Consider the following 18887-nt stretch of genomic DNA (forward strand, 5'->3'; position numbering starts at 1 on the left):
CGGAGGCACGCCCACATGTGCCCACTTCTGAACGTCCACCCCCCAAAAGGAAAACATTCTGCCCATAAGCTTTTTGGTTTCTCCAGCATAATTTGGAGACTGTTACACATGTTGAGAGCTTTCCATACATTCCATGGTTTTCAGCTGATTACAAAGCTCCCACTGAAATGAATTTTTACCAGGTCCAGCTGAATAAAGTTAGGAAGATGCTTGATGTGCACAGTGAAAATGCCACACTGCTGTAACAATGTACATTCTGTGTTATCTTTGGGGTAGGCCAGATGGAGAGTCATCCTACATCTCACCCATTCTATGTCTCACTCATGTTATACTTGATTTGGGAATTCTTGGTACTGACACTGGGTGCTCAAAATAGAACGTATTTCATTCACTGGGACTGACATCCTGTTCCCTGATAAGGACAACAATAACTGTGGGTAGAATTTCCTTTGCAGTTGAAATACTTCTGTGTGCTATTTTCTTGTCAATACATTGGTATAAAATTCTCCTGCGCACTATTTTAAAAAGTAGTCATAAACTCATTTATCTTGAAAGAGCTTGAAGACAGCATGTTGAGGGTAATTTTCACTTTCACCGCCTGGGCAGTTTCTATAGGAGTGTACAACCCGCTCTGCCAGATTACTGCCCAGACAGCGAATGTGAAAATTACTGACATGCAGACCGTGTACAAGATTGCCCACCACTACATATCAGATTATGGAATTCATCACTCCCAGTAAGGGACGGCACTCACAGACAGAAGACATCAGGAAAGCTTTATCATTTGTGATTTATAGTTGGTGATTCAGTGCTTCTTTCTCATTCCTACTAGGTTGTTCATCGAGATCTGAAGCCAAGTAACATCTTGTATGTGGATGAGTCAGGAAATCCAGAATCTATTAGGATATGTGACTTTGGTTTTGCCAAGCAGCTCCGGGCTGAGAATGGCCTTCTAATGACTCCATGTTATACTGCCAACTTTGTAGCACCTGAGGTAAGGGGCTTCACAGTTCCATGTTGTTTGTCTGAAGAGATTAACAAGAACTCATTAACACTGTAAACTGATGCATGTTTCTAATGGTGTTTTGTGTAGTTCTGTTGATTTTCCAAACATACGCTTCAAAATATATCCTATTTAGATAAGGATTGATGCATTGAAGTGCATTGATCAGAATAATAGTAATTGTCTTAGCGAGGTCTTTTACAAAAGTGCACTATCAGATGTTTTTTTCTGGAACACATTACTCATTGTTCTGTGGGAGTTAGCTCCTTGTACAGTTTGGGTAAGCACTCAGGATAATGGGTCTAGTTTACAACATTTCTATACTTACAAAAATAGGTATAGTGTTCATAACGGAAAAACAAAAATAATTGCCTTTCAAATATTTTAAAGACCAGAATTGCTAATCTATTTTGAGTGCATTGTATTTGGGGATTTTCAAACATTTTCTGTGGAACAGATGTGGATACGAGTCATACTGAAGTGTTACGATAAGGCTAATGATTTAAACTCCATTTTTTGGTCACAAGAACAAAAATGGAACAATAGAACAAAGACTGGATCGGTGTATTGATAAGCTTATCCAAGAGGTAATGAGAAGTCACTGAAGCAGTGACGCAAAATGATGTGGAACAATAAGGGATTCTCATTTTAGCTGCTTCCAATGGGAATTTTATTTATTCATTCGTAGGATATGGGTGTCACTGGCTAGACCAGCATTTATTGCCCTTCTCTAACTTCCCTCATTCAGAGGGCATTTAAGAGTCAGCCATATTGCTCTGGATCTGGGGTGACATGTCACAGGCCAGACCAGGTAAGACAGCAAATTTACTTAGTGAACCAGGTGGGCTTTTACAACAATCAACATCATCAAACTTTAATTCCAGATTTATTTTTATATTGAATTTAAATTTCACCAACTGCCATGGTGGGATTCAAACCTGGGTCCTCAGAGGATTACCCTGGGTCTCTGAAAACTAATCCAGTGACATTACCACTATGCCACCGCCTCCTCTCCACATTCATGATTAACAAAACTAGCCTAGGATTAGACAGAGGGCCAGGTTTCAGAGAAGACTGTTCCAGGAAAGTAAATATATTTTAGCCCACTTAAAAGGGTCAGTGTGGCATACTTTCTTATTTTGTTGACTGTAAGATAAAGCAGTTTAACAATTCATATCTAACATTTAATAGTGTTACTTCACCTGCCTTTCAGAAGATTGTGAAAGTACAAATAGCTGGAGCATGTCGTCCTGTTCATATGAGAGTGTCTCATTGTTACATGGCCTCCAGGCTTTGCTATCATATGCTTAGATAGTGAGTAGCAAAAGTAAAATTACCATCAGAGATACATGTTTGTTTACAGGAAAGACTGGTGATGCTAATTAGGAGTAGACTTGAAACTCGTAGCAGCATTTACCAACTGTTTTAATCAATACACTGTTACAATTTTTCAGTTGTCTCAAAAATGTGGTGTGAGTATGGGTCAGTGTTGCAATTCCCATATGACCAAGCTCAGTACTGTTGCATTATCTGGGGTTTTATACAAATACAAACAAAATCAAAGGGCTGGGGTTGAACAGAGCTTTATTGGGAGACCTTTTCTTGCTTCTATTTACTTGTGTCACTCACTGCGCAAGACTGACTAGAACACGTGATAAACATCACTTCCTTTGATGATATATATATTTACATAAACATATGTTCAAATGATTATACTTATTTTATCCAACATATTATCTTAATATACAAACCAATATACTATCACACCACCTCTTAAATAAAATACCCAGATAGTTCAGCACTAATGTGTACACACATAGGTATCCCTTGTGGAGCAGAAAAAATGATCAGGTTAAGCACTTTACAGAGAGCATTCAACTGTAACACGAATACTTGGAATACTACTCATCAAGGTGTTGCCTATGTTTGGAAGTGCACTGGTTATCAGCTGACTCAACCAGACCTTGTAACAACTACATGAGAGTGTGCTTTTGTTGGGTCTGTTCCTTCATCCTGTATTCAGACTGAATGTCTTCAGTTGTCAGTGTGCTTGCAGGTTGGTCACTCTGTCCATGCATGGCAGATGGTCCCTTGAGATGAAACCTATTCCTTCTGAGCATCATTCCATTTGGTGTCATCACCTCATAAGATTGTGGTTCCTTGCATACTCTTGGCACTTCTGCTGGGATCCATGTCAGCTCTTGTGGGTGTTGGATCCTCAGCTTCTAGCCAATGTAGTGTGGTGGTAATTCAGCACATGCATATATCAGGCATGTTTTTCATCCTGTCTCACCTCTAACGTACCTAGTCTGTCATTATGAAGTACTTGGTAAAGTGGTTCACATTGGTCGACCAAACAGGATTTCAGTGGTGGTGGCAATCCAGAGTTTAATGGAGTTTGTGTGCTTCTTGATTAGCAATTTCATTGTCCTGACCATACGTTCAGCCATTCCCTTAGAATGAAACTGCCAGGGTATTGACATGATATGGCTGATAGTCCATTTTTCACACATACCTTGAAAAGACCATTGCCTGACACCACTTCCAGCACAGCACTGAAATGACTGAAGATAGTGCTAACAGTGCTGGCCACTGCTGCACTCGATGTGTCCCGAAGCTTTGAGCAATTGGGAATTTAGGATGATAGCCATGGGTAAGTAGTTTCTCATGCCCACTGTGAACTGGTCTGTTGCTTGCTTGATCCATGGCAAAAACAGGATGTCATGTGGTTGGGTTGGCTCTTTCTGCTGACTGGCTTGGTGTTCCTGACATGCATCACAAGCCCTTACTACCTATTTGATGCCCTTGCTGATGCTGGACCAGAACACTGACTTGCAAGTAAGTCATCTTGTCTTCTCAATTCATATGTGGCACTGGTAGAGCTGACCAGATACGTCAGCCCGAAATGATGCTGGAATTTACACTTGGCATCCTTTGAAGAGCACTCCATTTGAAATACCAATCTCATCCCAATATGGCCAGTATGTCCTCAGATCCATGGGGATCTCCTGGATGGTTTCAGACCAACCGTCTATAATGACCTGCCACAGTGTTCTGAGTTGTAGGCCTTGAGAAGTCTCTCTCCAGAGTTACTCTCATTTGTGATAACCAAAGCAGATCAGGTTGATATTGTAGACACCTTGAAGCTTGTCAACCTGAAAGTTGAGCGGTATGTCTCATGCATTTCTGGGGTTAGGCTGTCTGCCAAAGTGTTTGCTGAACCATCTGATTATTGGGTTTGTACCTGATGCCACAGTTATAGCCTTAAATCTTAATCAGTAAGCTCTGGAGTCAAGGCGGTGCACTAAACGATTACCTCCAGATCATTTCCAAGGGTTTGTGGTCTGTCTCAACTATGAACTCTTTCCCGAATAAGTATGTGTGGAATCTGGTAATCCTAAAGCCAAGTGCAAGAGGTTAATGCATGATATTCGAGTAATTTTCCCATGGGTGGGGGGGATAGACTTTTTGATCCAAATGCAATGGGTTTACTGTCCTGAAGAAGACATGCACAAGGACCTTCCCATGATACATCGACTTCTAGCATTATCACTTTCTGTGGATCATAATGTTGAAGATATGACTCAGCTGATGGTGCTTGTTTCAGTGCATTGAATGCATGATGATGAACCGAGGCATTTTTGTAGGTCTTCCTTGTCCTGCAGTGTTGGCATTGGCATTGATTGTATGTCTTCGATCTTGCCAGGGTCCAGGAAGATACTTGCACTAGAGTAAATGGATCCAAATAAATGAATTGTAGTCTGCCTTAATGGAATACTTTCTACCTTTGAGAAACAAAGCTTTATGCCTGGCAGTCTACTTCAGCAAATGTGAGTTTCTGTCATGTTCCTCTTTCGTGTGTGCTACCACAGCAATGTCATCTGCAATGCATACACAGCCTGGTACTTGTTCTGTAATGCCTTCCATGTTTGTTGAAAAATGTCTTGGCTACGTGATAGCCAGAAGGTACATGGAGGAAACAGTATCTGCCAAAAGAGTTTCTGAATGGCATCAGCTCTTGTGACTCTTTTGACAGGCGTACGGACCAAATCTGTTTTTGGCACAGAGCTTGGAAAAGTGTTTTACTCCTACAAATATTGGGTAAAGCTCTTCCAGTGTTGGTACCTTTTGAGGCTTTTTTGGTGTCCTTGGGTCCAAACATAACCGAATGGAACCATCCTCCTTGACTGTGGAGGTAATGGGCTGCAGTAGTCCATGCGGTGTTGCACTCAGTGAATTATGCTTTGTCTCTCCACGCTATCCAATTTGGTCTGACAAAAACAAAAGTACACAAGAATTAGAAGCAGGAGTATGCCATGCGGCCCCTCGAGCCTGCTCTGCCATTCAATAAAAACATGGCTGATCTGATTGTTGCCATAGCTCCACTTTCCTGTCTGCAACCCCACAACTCTTGACTCCGTTGTTGATCAAAAATTCATATACAAGAACACATTGACAAGAATTCTGTTTTTCTCCTGCTGCATTTCCATAGTGGGTCAATAGATGGCGCTGCATCTTCCTTGAGGTGAAGGACTGCATCTCTGTGGAAGTCACCAACTGTGTCAAACCTGTCCGGGTACAACCTCTGGAGGTCTTGGATTGATTTTATGGGTGTGTGAGTACTTTGATTGCTATGGTCTTTTGACTGGGCCAACTCTTGGATAGTCGGATCTTGTAGGAGCTTGTAGGGCCATGTTGAGCTCATCGTATACTGGCAATCCTGCTACTGCTGGACCTAACACATCCACTATGTGAAATGTCTGCCCAGACCAGGCTAAATCTTTGTACCTGCATTCCAGGTTTAAGGTGCCAAGCCAATGTATTGGCAATCCATTGTAGGTCATGAGCTTTGTGGTGGTGGGTTGGACCACCAGTTTCCATCTCTCATGGTATATATCCTTGAGGGTTTAGAAAGATAGGCTGTTGGCACTTGCACCTGTGTCAACCTTCACTCACAGTTGATGTCTCCCAGCTTTATTTCAGCAAATAGTCTGCACTCTGCAAAGGCTTCAGTTTTGGTTATGAAATTAACCTGTTCCCTAGAGTGATCATGTAAAACAGCTGCTCAACCATCACCTTGATTCGTCTCACAGAATCACAGAATTGTTACAGTCCAGAAGGAGGCCATTTGGCCCATCGTGTCTGCACTGGCTCTCTGAATGAGCAACTCCATAGTACCATTCTGCCACCTTCTCCCCGTAACCCTGCACATTCTTCCATTTCAGATAACAGTCTAATTCCTTTTTGAATGCTTCAGTTGAATCACAGTCTCAGGCAGTGCTTTCCAAACCCTAATCACTTGCTGCATAAAAAGATTTCTCCTCACTTCACTCTTGCTTCCTTTTCTAATCACTTTAAACTTGTGCCCTCTGATTCTTGATCCTTTGATGAATAGGAACAGTTTCTCCCTATCTGTCCAAACACCTCATGATTTTGAATACCTCTATCAAATCTCCTCTCAGCTTTCTTTTCTTTAAGGAAAACATTCCTAACTTCTCCAATCAGTCTTCATAACTGAAGTTCCTCATCCCTGGTATCATTCTTGTGAACCTCTTCTGCAGCCTCTCGAATGCCTTCACCTCATCTAATTTGATTCGGCATTCTCCCATTTCACAGACGTTGCAGTGCCTATGGCGATGCCTTAAAGTATCTCACCTCCCTTCACCTCTGGGTGACGTGCATTTGTGGTTGGAGAGCTGCCCACTCTGGCTTCTGGCCATCTTCCTGGTGCTAGACCCCTGGCAGAGTTTGGCCCAGCGTCCTCTAAAGCCATAGTCCTTGCATGTGTCTGCCTATGCCAGGCATTTTCATGGTTTGTGGGAGAGCCCACAGTTACTGTCCACCTTTGCTTGGCTGCTCTGGATATCGAACCAACAGTAATTACAGACCCTAAGGCTTGCAAACATTGTCTTCCATTGCACTAGCAAATTGCCCCCGCAAGGCAATTGGTCCTGGCTCAGTTTAGGTGCAATCAAGTCTAGTTTGTACAGGTCACATTGCCCCAGAACAGGACCAATATCCCAAGAATCTAAAGCTTTCCCTCCTGCACTATTTTTCCAGCCACACATTCATCTGCTTTATCCTCCTATTTCTGTACTCACTTGCACGTGGTGCCAAGAGTAATCCAGAGATTCCTACTTTTGAGGTCCTGTTTGCCCATTTCCACTTAGTTCCCTAAACTCTGACTGCAGGACCACATCCTTTTTTCTACCTATGGCATTGGTACTGATGTGGACCACAACCGCTGGCTGTTATCACTCCTCCATCAGCTCTGCAGCCATTCAATGACATTCTTGACCCTGGCACAGGGAGGCAGCATACCATCCTGGATTCACATCTGCAGCCATGGGAAATGCATATCTGTTCCCCTAATTATTGAATCTCCTATAACTATTGCTCTTCCACATTCCTTTATGCCCCCCTGTACTGCTGAGCCAGCCTGATGCCATGGCCCTGGCTCTGGCTGCACTCCCACATGAACCATCTCTTTCATCAATATTCAGAACTGAATACTGGTTAGAGAATGAGATGCACTCAGGAGACTCGTGAATTACCTGCGTGTTTCTTCTTGACTGTCTGGTGGTCAACCGTTCCCTCTCTCCCTACATACTGTTAAGCTGCAGGCTGACCACATCTACAAACGTGCTATTCAAGAAGCTCTCAACCTCAGGGATGTGCCACAGTGATGCCAGCTGCTGCTCAAATTCTGAAACCCAAAGCCTGAGCTGCTGCAGCTGATGATCTTCCTGCACATATGGTTATCTAGGACACAGGATCCATCTTTGAGTCATGAAATAGAATATGCACTCCAGAGGTCAGAGCTGCCCTGCCATTGAAAAAGGACTCAGAATCACAGAACTATTACAGTGCAGAAGGAGGCCATTTAGCACATTGCGTCTGCACTGGTTCTCTGAATGAGCAATTCACCTAGTGCCATTCCTCTGCATTCTCCCCATAATTCTGAATGTTCTTCCTTTTCAGATAACAATCTAATTCCTTCTTGAATGCCTCAATTGAACCTGCATCCATCATATTCTTAGGCAGTGCATTCCAGACCTTAAACAATCACTGCATGAAAAAGTTTATCCTCATGTTGCTTTTGCTTCTTTTACACATCACTTTAAATCTCGTTCTCAATCCTTTCATGAGTGGAAACAGTTTTTTTTTTTCCTTATCTACTCTGTCCAGACCCCTCATAATCTTGAATACCTATATAAAATCTCCTCTCAAATTTCTCTTCTCCAAGGAAAACAGTCCCAACTTCATCAATCTATCTTCAAAAATGAAGTTCTTCATCCCTGGGACTATTTCTGTGAATCTTCTCTGTACCCTATCCAATTTCCTAAAGTCCATGCCCAGATTGGATGCAATATACCAGCTGAAGCCATACTAGTGTCTTATACAAGTTCAACATGACCTCCTTTCTCCTGTACTCTATGCCCCTATTAATAAAACCTTGGATATTGTATGTTTTATTCTTTCAGCCTGTCCTGCTACCTTCAATGACTTGTGCACATACACACCCAGGTCTCGCTGCTTCTGCACCCCCTTTAGAGTTTTACCCTTTGTTTTATATTGTCTCTCCATATTTTTCATACCAAAATGAATCACTTCACATTACTTCGCATTGAACTTCATCTGTCACTTGGCCGATTTCACCAACTTATTTATGTTCTTTTGAAATTCAACCCTATCCTACCCACGGTTCACAATGCTTCCAAGTTTCGTATCATCTACAAATTTTGAAATTGTGCCCTGTACACCAAAGTCTACGTCATTAATGCATATCAGGAAGAGCAAGGGTCCCAACACTGACCTCTGGGGAACTCCACAACAACCCTTCCTCCAGGCCAAAAAACATCCTTTAACCAGTACTCTCTGTTTCCTGTCACTCAGCCAATTTTGTATCCATGTTGCTACTGTCCCTTTTATTCCATGAGCCATAACTTTGCTCAGAGCCTGTTGTGCTGCACTGTATCAAATGCCTTTTGGAAGTCTATGTACACCACAACAACGTACCAGCCTATATAAAAGCAAGATACTGTGGATGCTGGAGAAGTGCTGGAAATGGCAGCAAACCTGGCAGCATCTTTGGAGAGAGAAACAGAGTTAACATTTCAAGTGAATGTGACTCTTCTCCAGAGCTGAAGGGGGGTCAAAATGTGGTGGGTTTTAAGCCAGTGAAAAAGGGGAGGGAGAGGAAGAACAAAAAGGAAGGTCTGAGATAGGGTAGAGGGCAGGAGAGTTTAAATGTCAAAGATGTCACAGAACTAAAGGGAGAGGGAATGATAATGGTTGTAGCAAAGAAACAAAACATTTGTGTAGAGTGAATGTGAATGGCAAACTAATGAACAGAAATAAAAACAGAAAATGCTGGAAAAGCCCAGCAAGTCTGGCAGCATCTATGGGGAGAGAAAAAGAAAGTTAACTTTTCAAGTCCATAGATCTCTTCTTCAGAGCCATACGGACTCGAAAGGTTAACAGTTTCTCTCTCTGCAGAAGCTGCCAGACCTGCTGAGTTTAAACAGTATTTTGTGTTTTTATTTCAGATTTCCAGCATCCGCAGAATTTTGCTTTTAGAGTAATGAAAAACTTTGTCTGAAAGCGAAAACATGAAAAACAAGATTCAGATCAGCACTTGGGCCAAAAAACAAAGAATCAAAATAGGGCATAGAGTTCATGGTCTGAAATTGTTGAATTCAGTGTTGAGTCCCAGAGGGCTGTAAAGTCCCTAATTGGAAGATGAGGTGCTGTTCCTTGAACTTGTCTGGAGCTACACTGGAACATTGCAGCAAGCTGAGGACAGAAATGTGAACACGAAAGCAAGGTGGTGAATTAAAATGCCAAGTAACCGGAAGCTCCAGCCTCTGACTGCGCCCTGATCCGTTCCATCTCTCGACACTTCCCAGATGAACTCCAATGTGCCCCAGTCCGCTCCGGCTCCCAACTCTGTCCTGGTCTGCTCCAGCCTTCAACTTGTCCTGTTTCCTCCAGCTCCCAACTCCACGCTGATCTGCTCCAGCCTTTGATTCCTTCCCGGTCCTCTCCAGCTCCCGACCCTCTCTTCAGGTAAATGTCAGTTTGTCCTGGTCCACTGCAGCTCCCAACTCTCTCTCCAGCTAGGACCTGTTGGATCTGCCTGCATTGAATCACAGGAAACCCAGCCAATCAGCATTATATTCAAATAACTGCCGCAATCTGAGGAATGGAATCTATTTAAACATTATAATCACATACATGCCTTTCCAAAGCAGGTTATTCAGACACCCCCAAACCTATCACGGTTAAACCGTAAGTAAGTGCATTCTCAGCAGGTTGGGCTAGCGTTTTGCACATTTGCTAATTTTACCCACCCCAACCCCACACTCTGCCCAAGCCTCTCCCACCTGTTGTGGGGATGTTAAAATTTCTCCCAAACATTCTGATGATAAATCATGCATTTTCCAGCAATTTGACTGAATCAACTGAAATGTAAATTTTTTAAGGATCCATTGTATTGTCTTAAACTGATGAATAAATAATTTCTTAACATTTCTGCTATAGGTACTCAAGAGGCAAGGATATGATGCAGCCTGTGACATGTGGAGTTTAGGGATTCTACTCTACACTATGCTGGCAGGGTAAGACAGCGATTGTTTCCATCAACAGAATGTGTGATTGGCTGCCAGGAGGGTGTGAGAAATCTGAAAGTGAAGCAAGCAGGGACAGAAATTTTCATCCCATGGGCGGGCATGCACCCGACCGAACAGGAGTAAAATAGTGCGCAATGATGTCAGGTGAGCATCCCGACATCATCGCACATTCGTGCGATATTTCGCACGGCAGGTGCATGCAGGTGCCAAAGCAATGCCTACCATTAATTAATGGACTACTTAAGGCCCTTAACAGTCCAATTGACTGTGATTTTACCTTGCCTTTGTGATTTTCTGCTCATCACGCAAAATGGGCAGGTGGCCAGCCGACATTTTCACAAACCTCATCCAAGGGCAGGATAAAAAGGGCGTCAGCAGCATTGTCACTGTGAGTAGTGAGCAGTTTTGGAGATAGTTTGCTGCTGGTGACTTATTGGTACTTGGCAGCTTCATCTCTGTTCAGGGCTTCATTCTTAGCATTTCCAGGACACATTGATGTCTGCCAGATCCCCAGAGGATTCAGACCGTGTGGACCCTTCCTGGTATTGGGCAACCTTCTTTTACCCGGGTAATGGAGATTGTGGCCTCTGTTGGGGGCATCATCTCTGAGGAGGAAGAGAAGGGCAGAAGGGAGAGGAGGCCAGATGTCCCAATGAGGCTTCCAGGGAAGGGACCTGTGGGAGGAGAGATGCAGGCATAAGGGGTGCAGGGCCAGCAGGTAGTCCAAGGCCGCAGAAGACGCCACTATCCTGCTGCTAAGGTTTACATGTAGCGATGCAGCTACCTCAATTTGTCTGAAGTGCAGTGCCGAAGGAGGCTCCGCCTCTCAAGGGAGACCCTGACCTTCGTTTGCCAGATGATTGGGCCTGAGATCAGCTCCAGCTGTGAGGGTGGACACCCATGCTAGTTGTTTTGAAGGTCACAGTGGCCCTCAACATCTAAGCCTCCGGCTCTTTCCAGGGCTCAGTGGGGGATCTGTGTGGAGTCTCCCAATCAGCTGCCCACAGTTGCATCAAGCTGGTGAGTGAAGCTCTGTTCAGGTGGGGACTGGCCTTTATTCTTGACAATATGTATGAAGCGAGCCAGGCTGAGTGAGCCAGAGGCTTTTCAGCGATTGCTGGGTCCTCCCACATCCAGGGTGCAATCGACACATGTGGCCATCAAGATGCCAACATGTGAGCCCGGTGCCTTCGTCAACAGGAAGGGCTTCCACTCCATGAACGTGCAGATAGCGTGTGATCACAGGATGCTGATTCTACAAGTCTGTGCAAGGTACCCTGGCTTACATCCTAAGACACTCCCAGGTGCCGAGACTCTTCAGTGTCCAGTCCTACGATGGATGGCTGCTGGATGACAAGAGCTATCTATTGAAGAGGTGACTCATGACGCCTCTCCGCCACCCAAGAACAGAGGCAGAGAAGTATGAGTCATGCCTCCACAAGGGCGGTGATAGAGAGGACCACAGGTCTTCTCAAGATGCGCTTCCGATGCCTGGACTGTTCAGGGGGAGCACTACAATATCCCCCCAGAGCGGGTGTCACTGATAGTGGTTGCATGCTGGGCTCTCCACAATCTGGCACTGGCAAGGGGGGACCCACTGGAGGAAAAGGATCTTGACACTAATGCATCAAGCCACAGATAATGAGTCCAATAATGAGTCCCAAGATGAGCACAGTGAGGAGAAGGCTGAGGGTTCAAAGATCAGCCTCAAGCAGATGCCAGGGCTGCCTCCTCCATCCCAGATATCTGAAGGGACCTTTTCATTTGAACACAAAGAACACTCAGTGCCTGTGCAATAAAGTTCAGAGCCACTTGCATCCAGCATTACATACATTCCCCGCACCAATAAAAAAAAAATGTGAAGCATACTCGGGTCATGACAATAAAACCAACATTTGTCACATTGTGACAATTCCAAATTAGTTACATAAAATTCTCTGGTCTTCATTCCCAGTCCAGTATAGATAGAGGAAACATAAATGAACATAGATCATCCAAGACCTGTCCCTCTTGTGCTCATGGTGTCTTTAACTTACATTTGCAAGTGCTACGTCTAGGTGATGGGAGCCTCGGGCCTGGAGTCCCCATTGATCGTTGAAAGACGAGGGCACCATGATGCAGATCTCCATTGTCTCACCAGGGTGCCTGGCATGCACAGTGACAGTGTGATGATTTTAACTAATGACATGTCCTCCTTCTCCCTTTTAGGTTCGTCAGCAGTTGTCTGATCTCCGGACCCCAAAGCGCCACCCTGGACACTGGAGGACCACCAGGTGTCATTTTCACCCGCATCACACCTGCTCTCCGAAGCAGGCACCAGCGTAGATACCAGCTCGGTGGGCAGTAGAACGGTGGCTAGTATCTCAGTGTGCATTGGTGAGGGCACATCAAGGGCATCCTCTTGCTGGCACCGGCATTGGAGACAGCCTGCTGACTCTGCTGCCTTGTTGGCTTTGGTGGACCTTGGTGGATGTCCTCTGGCCAGTGGAGCCTGTGCTGGCCCTGCCTGGGAGGGAGCGGCCAGTGCCGCGCCTGGCATCTCCCCAGACATCGCAGCCTCATCAGATGCCACAGTCACTAGCAGAGGGGTGGAGGAGCTGGTGCTGTCATCTGGAGCACCCTGAGAGGAGCCCGCAGAGATGACAGGCAGCTCATGCGCCAATGTGAGGTCGCTGTGGACCTCCCTACACACCATTGATGGATGGGCACCTCGCTGGGATACTGGGTGCCTCATCCATCTCCCACACTGACACTAATCACTTGAGGTCAGTGCCTGTGTGAGGGCTTGCAGGTCTGAGCGCAACCCCAGGAACCCCAGATCGTGTCCCTGGAGCTGCCTCTCCATGAGAGTCACCACTCTCTCAATGGAGGAGGCAGTGCGCTCGCACATGACGGTCAAAGCAGTGGTCATGCTCTTCATAGACTCCTCCATCATGGAGAGACCATGGCATGTCAATCCCCTTGGATCTGTGCCAGATCCTCCTGCACATCCTGCTGGACGTCCAGCATCTGCTGCCTAATGGACGACTCCAGAGACTCATCATCTGCCTTTAACTGAGCATCATCCTGGTTCCCAGCAGTCCTTCGACTGCTGGCACCCTGAGCACTCTCTGCCGCCACCTACACCTCAAGGGATTGTGATGTTCCCTCACTAATGTGCACCGAGATACTGGCCCCCACTCTAATGCCCACTGAGGTGCTGGCATCTGCTCTGGTGCCTGCTTCAGAGAACGGGTATGATGCAGGTGACAGTGGTGGTACACCAGTGTCAGGGGTGGCCCTTCAGGGTCCAGAGATCAGACATCTGCTGGTGAGCCTAAAAGGGAGAAGAAGGACACATCATTAGTTAAAGTCATCACCCTGTCACTGTACATGCCAAGCACCCTGGTGACAAAATGGAGATTTGCATCATGGTGCCTTCATCTTCCAATGATCAATGGGGACTCCAGTTTTGAGGCTCCCATCAATGAGAAGACTACACTAGAATAGTTGCACAATCCGAAACTCTCACATCTGTGCCCTGCGCTCTTACCTTCATCTGGCATCCCCGCCTCTCCACACCCAAGGCATCCTGCTCGAACCAGGAGAGCAGCAACAGGTTGGGTGGGCCTCAGCCTGTACGTGCCCTCTCGGCTTGACTACGGCTCATCTTCTTCTGAAAGAACAGAAGAGCATTGATTAGTCCACTCTCTGGCTGCAGCGCCATTGCAGCCTGGCCAACCCTAGCTGAGGAACACCTTACAGAGCACATCCAAGTTGTGGCCCTTGAGCCGCAAGCACTCAGTCCAAGCAGCTGGGGTCACCCCGTTGGCCAGCTCCAGTGTCATTGACAGTTGGCACTCAGACTCTCACATCCCTGAGGTCCATGGGGGGATGGCCAGACCTTAACATATCTGCACACTGACCCATGCCAACACGGTACTTACCCTTCCTGAGCACGACAGGTCATTGAAGTGCTTCTGGCACTGCACCCATATGCGCTACACCACGTCATGGCTGCTGACCAGGGCTGCTAACTCCCCTCATGCCCTCTTGGGACAAAGGTGTCCTTCCTGACAGCCACCTCCTCCAGGAGGTCAGCAAGGCACTCATCAGAAAAGCGGGAGGCCGAGTGCCCACCCAACCTGCCCTGCCACTTGGCTTTTGCAGCCGCACTGGACTCCATCGTTACAAAGGCAGACAGACGTCCTTCCCTGGCAGCCTTTCTGATGCTGCCTGAGCTATTTTTAAACCGACCGCTGGGTCGCCATTGGACCTGACACGCCGCTGCCCCTGCTCGGCCCTTCCTGGCCACTGTGAAGCCACATTTCATGCTGGGCAGGCCTTAATTGGCCCGCCAGCCTGAAATCATGGTCAGGGCCCAATTGCGGCCACTCCCGGGCCTGCCCACCGCGCCCACTCGATGAGGGGAATATTTGCCCTAGTTTTCTTTCTCTCCCTGTTCTGCTATGATGAGATGTCAAACCTCATCACCCTTACTGTATGGCTATATCATTTAAACTGAGGGATGAAAAAGGGACGTTCACACTACTGGGAATATACTAGAGACCCATAAACAGTCAGGGGGTGATAGAAGAGTAAATATGTAGGTAACTTGCTGAAAATTGCAGAAACAAAGGGCAGTAATAGTTAAGAGTCTTCAACTGCCCTAATATTAATTGGGATAAATTCAGTACAAAATATAGGGAGGGCACAGAATGCTTAAACTATTGTCAGGAAAATCTTCTAAGCCACTATATGTCAAGCCCATCAAGCAAGGGCATAGTTTTGGACTCAGTTTTAAGAAATGAATCTGGATGGGTGGAAATAATAGCAGTGGGAGAACATTGTAATGGTAGTGATGATATATCATTTTAATGGCAAATATGGTGTATCAAAGGGTAGAGACAAGGTAAGGGAGGAAAATAGTAACATGGGAAATGTAGGTCAGGGAATGGCAGGAGGCCAGAGAAAAAAACTAAGAATGAACCAGCAATCAAGACTAGATGTTACAAAGGTAACAAAAAGACAAAACTAAAGGCTCTGTATCTGAATGCACGAAGCATTTATAACAAAATAAATGAATTTATAGTGCACATTGAAGTAAATATATATGATCTGATAGCCATTATGGAGACCTGGCTGCAGTATAACAAGGATTGGGTCCTGAATATTGAGGGGTATATGACATTCAAGAAGAATAGGAAGCTAGGTAAATGTGGAGGGGTAGCACTGTTAATCAAGGATGGTATTGGTGCAATAGTTAGAGATGACCTTGGTTCAAGAGGTCTGGAAGTAGAATCGGTTTGGGTGAAGATGAGGAATAGTAGGGGGAAAAAGTCACTAGTGGAAGTGGTCTACAGGCCCCCTAACAATAGCCACAATTTAGGACAAATTATACTTAAGAAATATTGGGTGCTTGTGATAAAGGGACAGCAATAATCATGGGTGACTTTAATCTATATATAAACTGGAAAAATCAGATTGGCAGCAGTAGCCTGGATAAGGAGTTCATAGACTGCTTCCGAGATAATTCCTTAGAGCAGCCTGTTCTGGAACCATCCAGAGCAGGTTAAGTTATACTTGGTATTCTGCAATGTGACAGGATTAATTAATGACCCCAGAGTAAAGGCACACCTAGGTGGCAGTGATCACAATATGATTGAATTTTATATCCAGCTTGAAAGGGAGAAGAGTGGGTCTAAGACTATTATTTTAAACTTAAATAAGGGCAACTATGTGAGCATGAAAGCTGAGCTAACTGAAGTGAACTGGGAAACTAGGCTAGAGTATAGATCAATAGAAAAGCAATGGCAACCACTTGAGACGATATTTCAGAATACTCAATAAGTATATTCTTACTATAAAGAAAAATTCTAAAGGGAAGACCCACCATCTGTGGTTAACTAAAGAAGTTAAGGAAAGCATCAAACTTAAAGGAAAAGCATATAACTGTGTAAAGATGAGTGGCAGGTCAGATGATTGGTCAGAATATGTAAAATGGCAGAGAATGGCTAAAAGATTAATCAGGAGAAAGAAATTAGAGTATGAGAGGAAGCTAGCTAGAAATGTAAAAACAGATAGCAAGAGTTTCTACAGGTACTTAAAAAGGAAAAGAATAAGTAAAGTGAGTGTTGCTCCTCTAGAGAATGAGAATGGGGAGTTAATAGTAGACAATAAGGAAATGGCAGTTGAAATGAACAAATATCTTGCTTCTGTCTTCACTATAGAGGATGCAAAAAACATTCCAGTAATAGCTGTAAATCAGGGGGTGGAAGGGAGAGGGGAACTTGGGCCAAGATTTCCCGGTCGGTGAGCGGGGCCCACTCACCGAAGCATAGAAAGACATGGGATGACATTGGGTGGAGCTCCTGATGTCGCCCCACCTCATTTCAATTTTCAGGCAGGCGGGGGCTCAGCTGAATCAGCTGTGCGCTCGCCAACCTGTCAATGGCCAATTGAGGCCATTGACAAAGTGATTTAAATAATTAACGGACCTGCCTGTCCAACTGGAAAGGTTCCATCAGATTGGAAAGTAGCAAATATACCCTCCATTCAAGAAGGAAGGGAGGCAGGAAACAGGAAACTGTGGGCAAGTTAGCTTGACATCTGTCATGGGAGAAGGACCTACCCCCCCCGGACCTCCAACTCCCAACCCCCACCGCCACCCTCCCGACCACCGACACCTCCACTTGCCAACCATCAACACTCCCAAACCTCCCAACCTCTGAACCCCCCTAACACCCCGGCCTTGAACAACCCCACCCATGACCTCTGACACCCCTACCCCTGACCTCCGACACCTCCCATCCCCCATTCCTCCAACCTTTGATACCTCACTCCCCCAACCTCTGACACTGCCATCCCCTTGACCTCTGACACCCTCACTACCGCACCCCACAACCTCTGCCCCCGTCCCTCTGGACCTTGGACCCCCCCCAACTCCCCAAGGGTTTCTGACCTCCTCCCCCTGATTTTGGACCCTTCCACGAACCCCACCTGGACCTCTGAACCCCCAGACCTCTGACTCCCACCCACCCACTGGACCTCAAACCTCCCCATGACACGCCCAGATCTCAGACCCCCACCCCATGAATCCTCTCTGACCTCAGACCCCCTCCCCCATGAGCTTCACCAGACCTCCAACCCCTCTGGACCTCCGACTCCCACCCACCCCCTCGACCTCAGGCCCCCTGATAAAACCCATTGGACTTCCAACCACCCTCCCCCCGGACATCTGACTGCCCACCCTTTCCCCACCCCGCCCCCACACCCACCCCCCCAGACCTCCAACCGACCACTCCGGTGTCCCCTGGTTGTCCGGCTCACACCCCCCCCACCTTGGATTACACCTGGTCCTCCGCCCCCTCCCCCCACAAATCCTATCTGCTTACCTGAAACATTTACCTTTGCCATGGCCAGTCAATTTTCCTGGCCCTTTAAACCTACCTGCTTTACGGCAGCAAGTGCTGTAAGAAAAGGGGGCATGCCCTCCTTGAATCCGCTGGAGCTAGACTTCACTGGGGCCTGCGAGGAGTCTTTCGATGCAGGCCCCGAGCAGCTCTGGCAAAACGAAGGGTCAACATAATTTTCAAGTCCAGGTAAGTAGGTATTAATTTCTTCTAATTCCTGCAGGCCAGCACTTTTGGATGCTAGTTGGAGGTTACATCCCAAGGAAAAAATCAGCATGGTTTTGTGAAAGGAAAATCATGTTTAACCAATTTAATGTGGACAAAGGGGAGCCTGTAGAAGTGCTGTACATGGATTTCCAGAAGGTATTTGATAAGGCGCAACATCAAAGGTTATTGCGGAAAATGAAAGCTCCTGGTTTAGTGGGCAACATATTAGCATGGATAGAAGATTGGGTGGCTGGAAAAAACCAGACAGTATGTATAAATGGGTCTTTGTCTGATAGGCAGAATGTGACAAGTGGAGTCCCACAATGGTCTATGTTGGGGCGTCAACTGTTTACAATTTACATCAATGACTTAGATGAGGGGAGCGAAGCATTGGTAGCTAAATTTGCAGATGACACAAAGATAGATAGGAAAGTATGCTGTGAAGAAACCATGAGGAGTTTGCAGATAGTTACAGATATGTCGAGTGAGCAGGCAAAGATCTGGCAGATGGAGTATAATGTGGGAAAATGTGAAGTTGTTCACTTTGGCAGGAAGAATTAAAAAGCAGAGCATTACTTAAATGGAGAACAACTGGAGAATTCCGAGGTGCAGAGGGATCTAGGTGAGTCACGAAAGTTAATACGCAGGTTTAGC

General features: G+C 45.8%; 1 protein-coding gene across 1 annotated transcript in view; it reads left to right on the plus strand.

The window, feature by feature from the left end:
* The window catches only part of rps6ka2 (ribosomal protein S6 kinase, polypeptide 2), a 240953-nt gene that overhangs the window by 201965 nt on the left and 20101 nt on the right, over positions 1 to 18887 (plus strand). Inside the window, exons 16-17 of the mRNA XM_041206960.1 lie at positions 833 to 994; positions 10547 to 10623. Of these exons, the coding sequence (XP_041062894.1) occupies positions 833 to 994; positions 10547 to 10623 (239 nt within the window). The remainder of the gene's footprint in view (positions 1 to 832; positions 995 to 10546; positions 10624 to 18887) is intronic.

This window comes from Carcharodon carcharias, chromosome 2, assembly GCF_017639515.1.
Source record: "Carcharodon carcharias isolate sCarCar2 chromosome 2, sCarCar2.pri, whole genome shotgun sequence".
Taxonomy (NCBI): Eukaryota; Metazoa; Chordata; class Chondrichthyes; order Lamniformes; family Lamnidae; genus Carcharodon; species Carcharodon carcharias.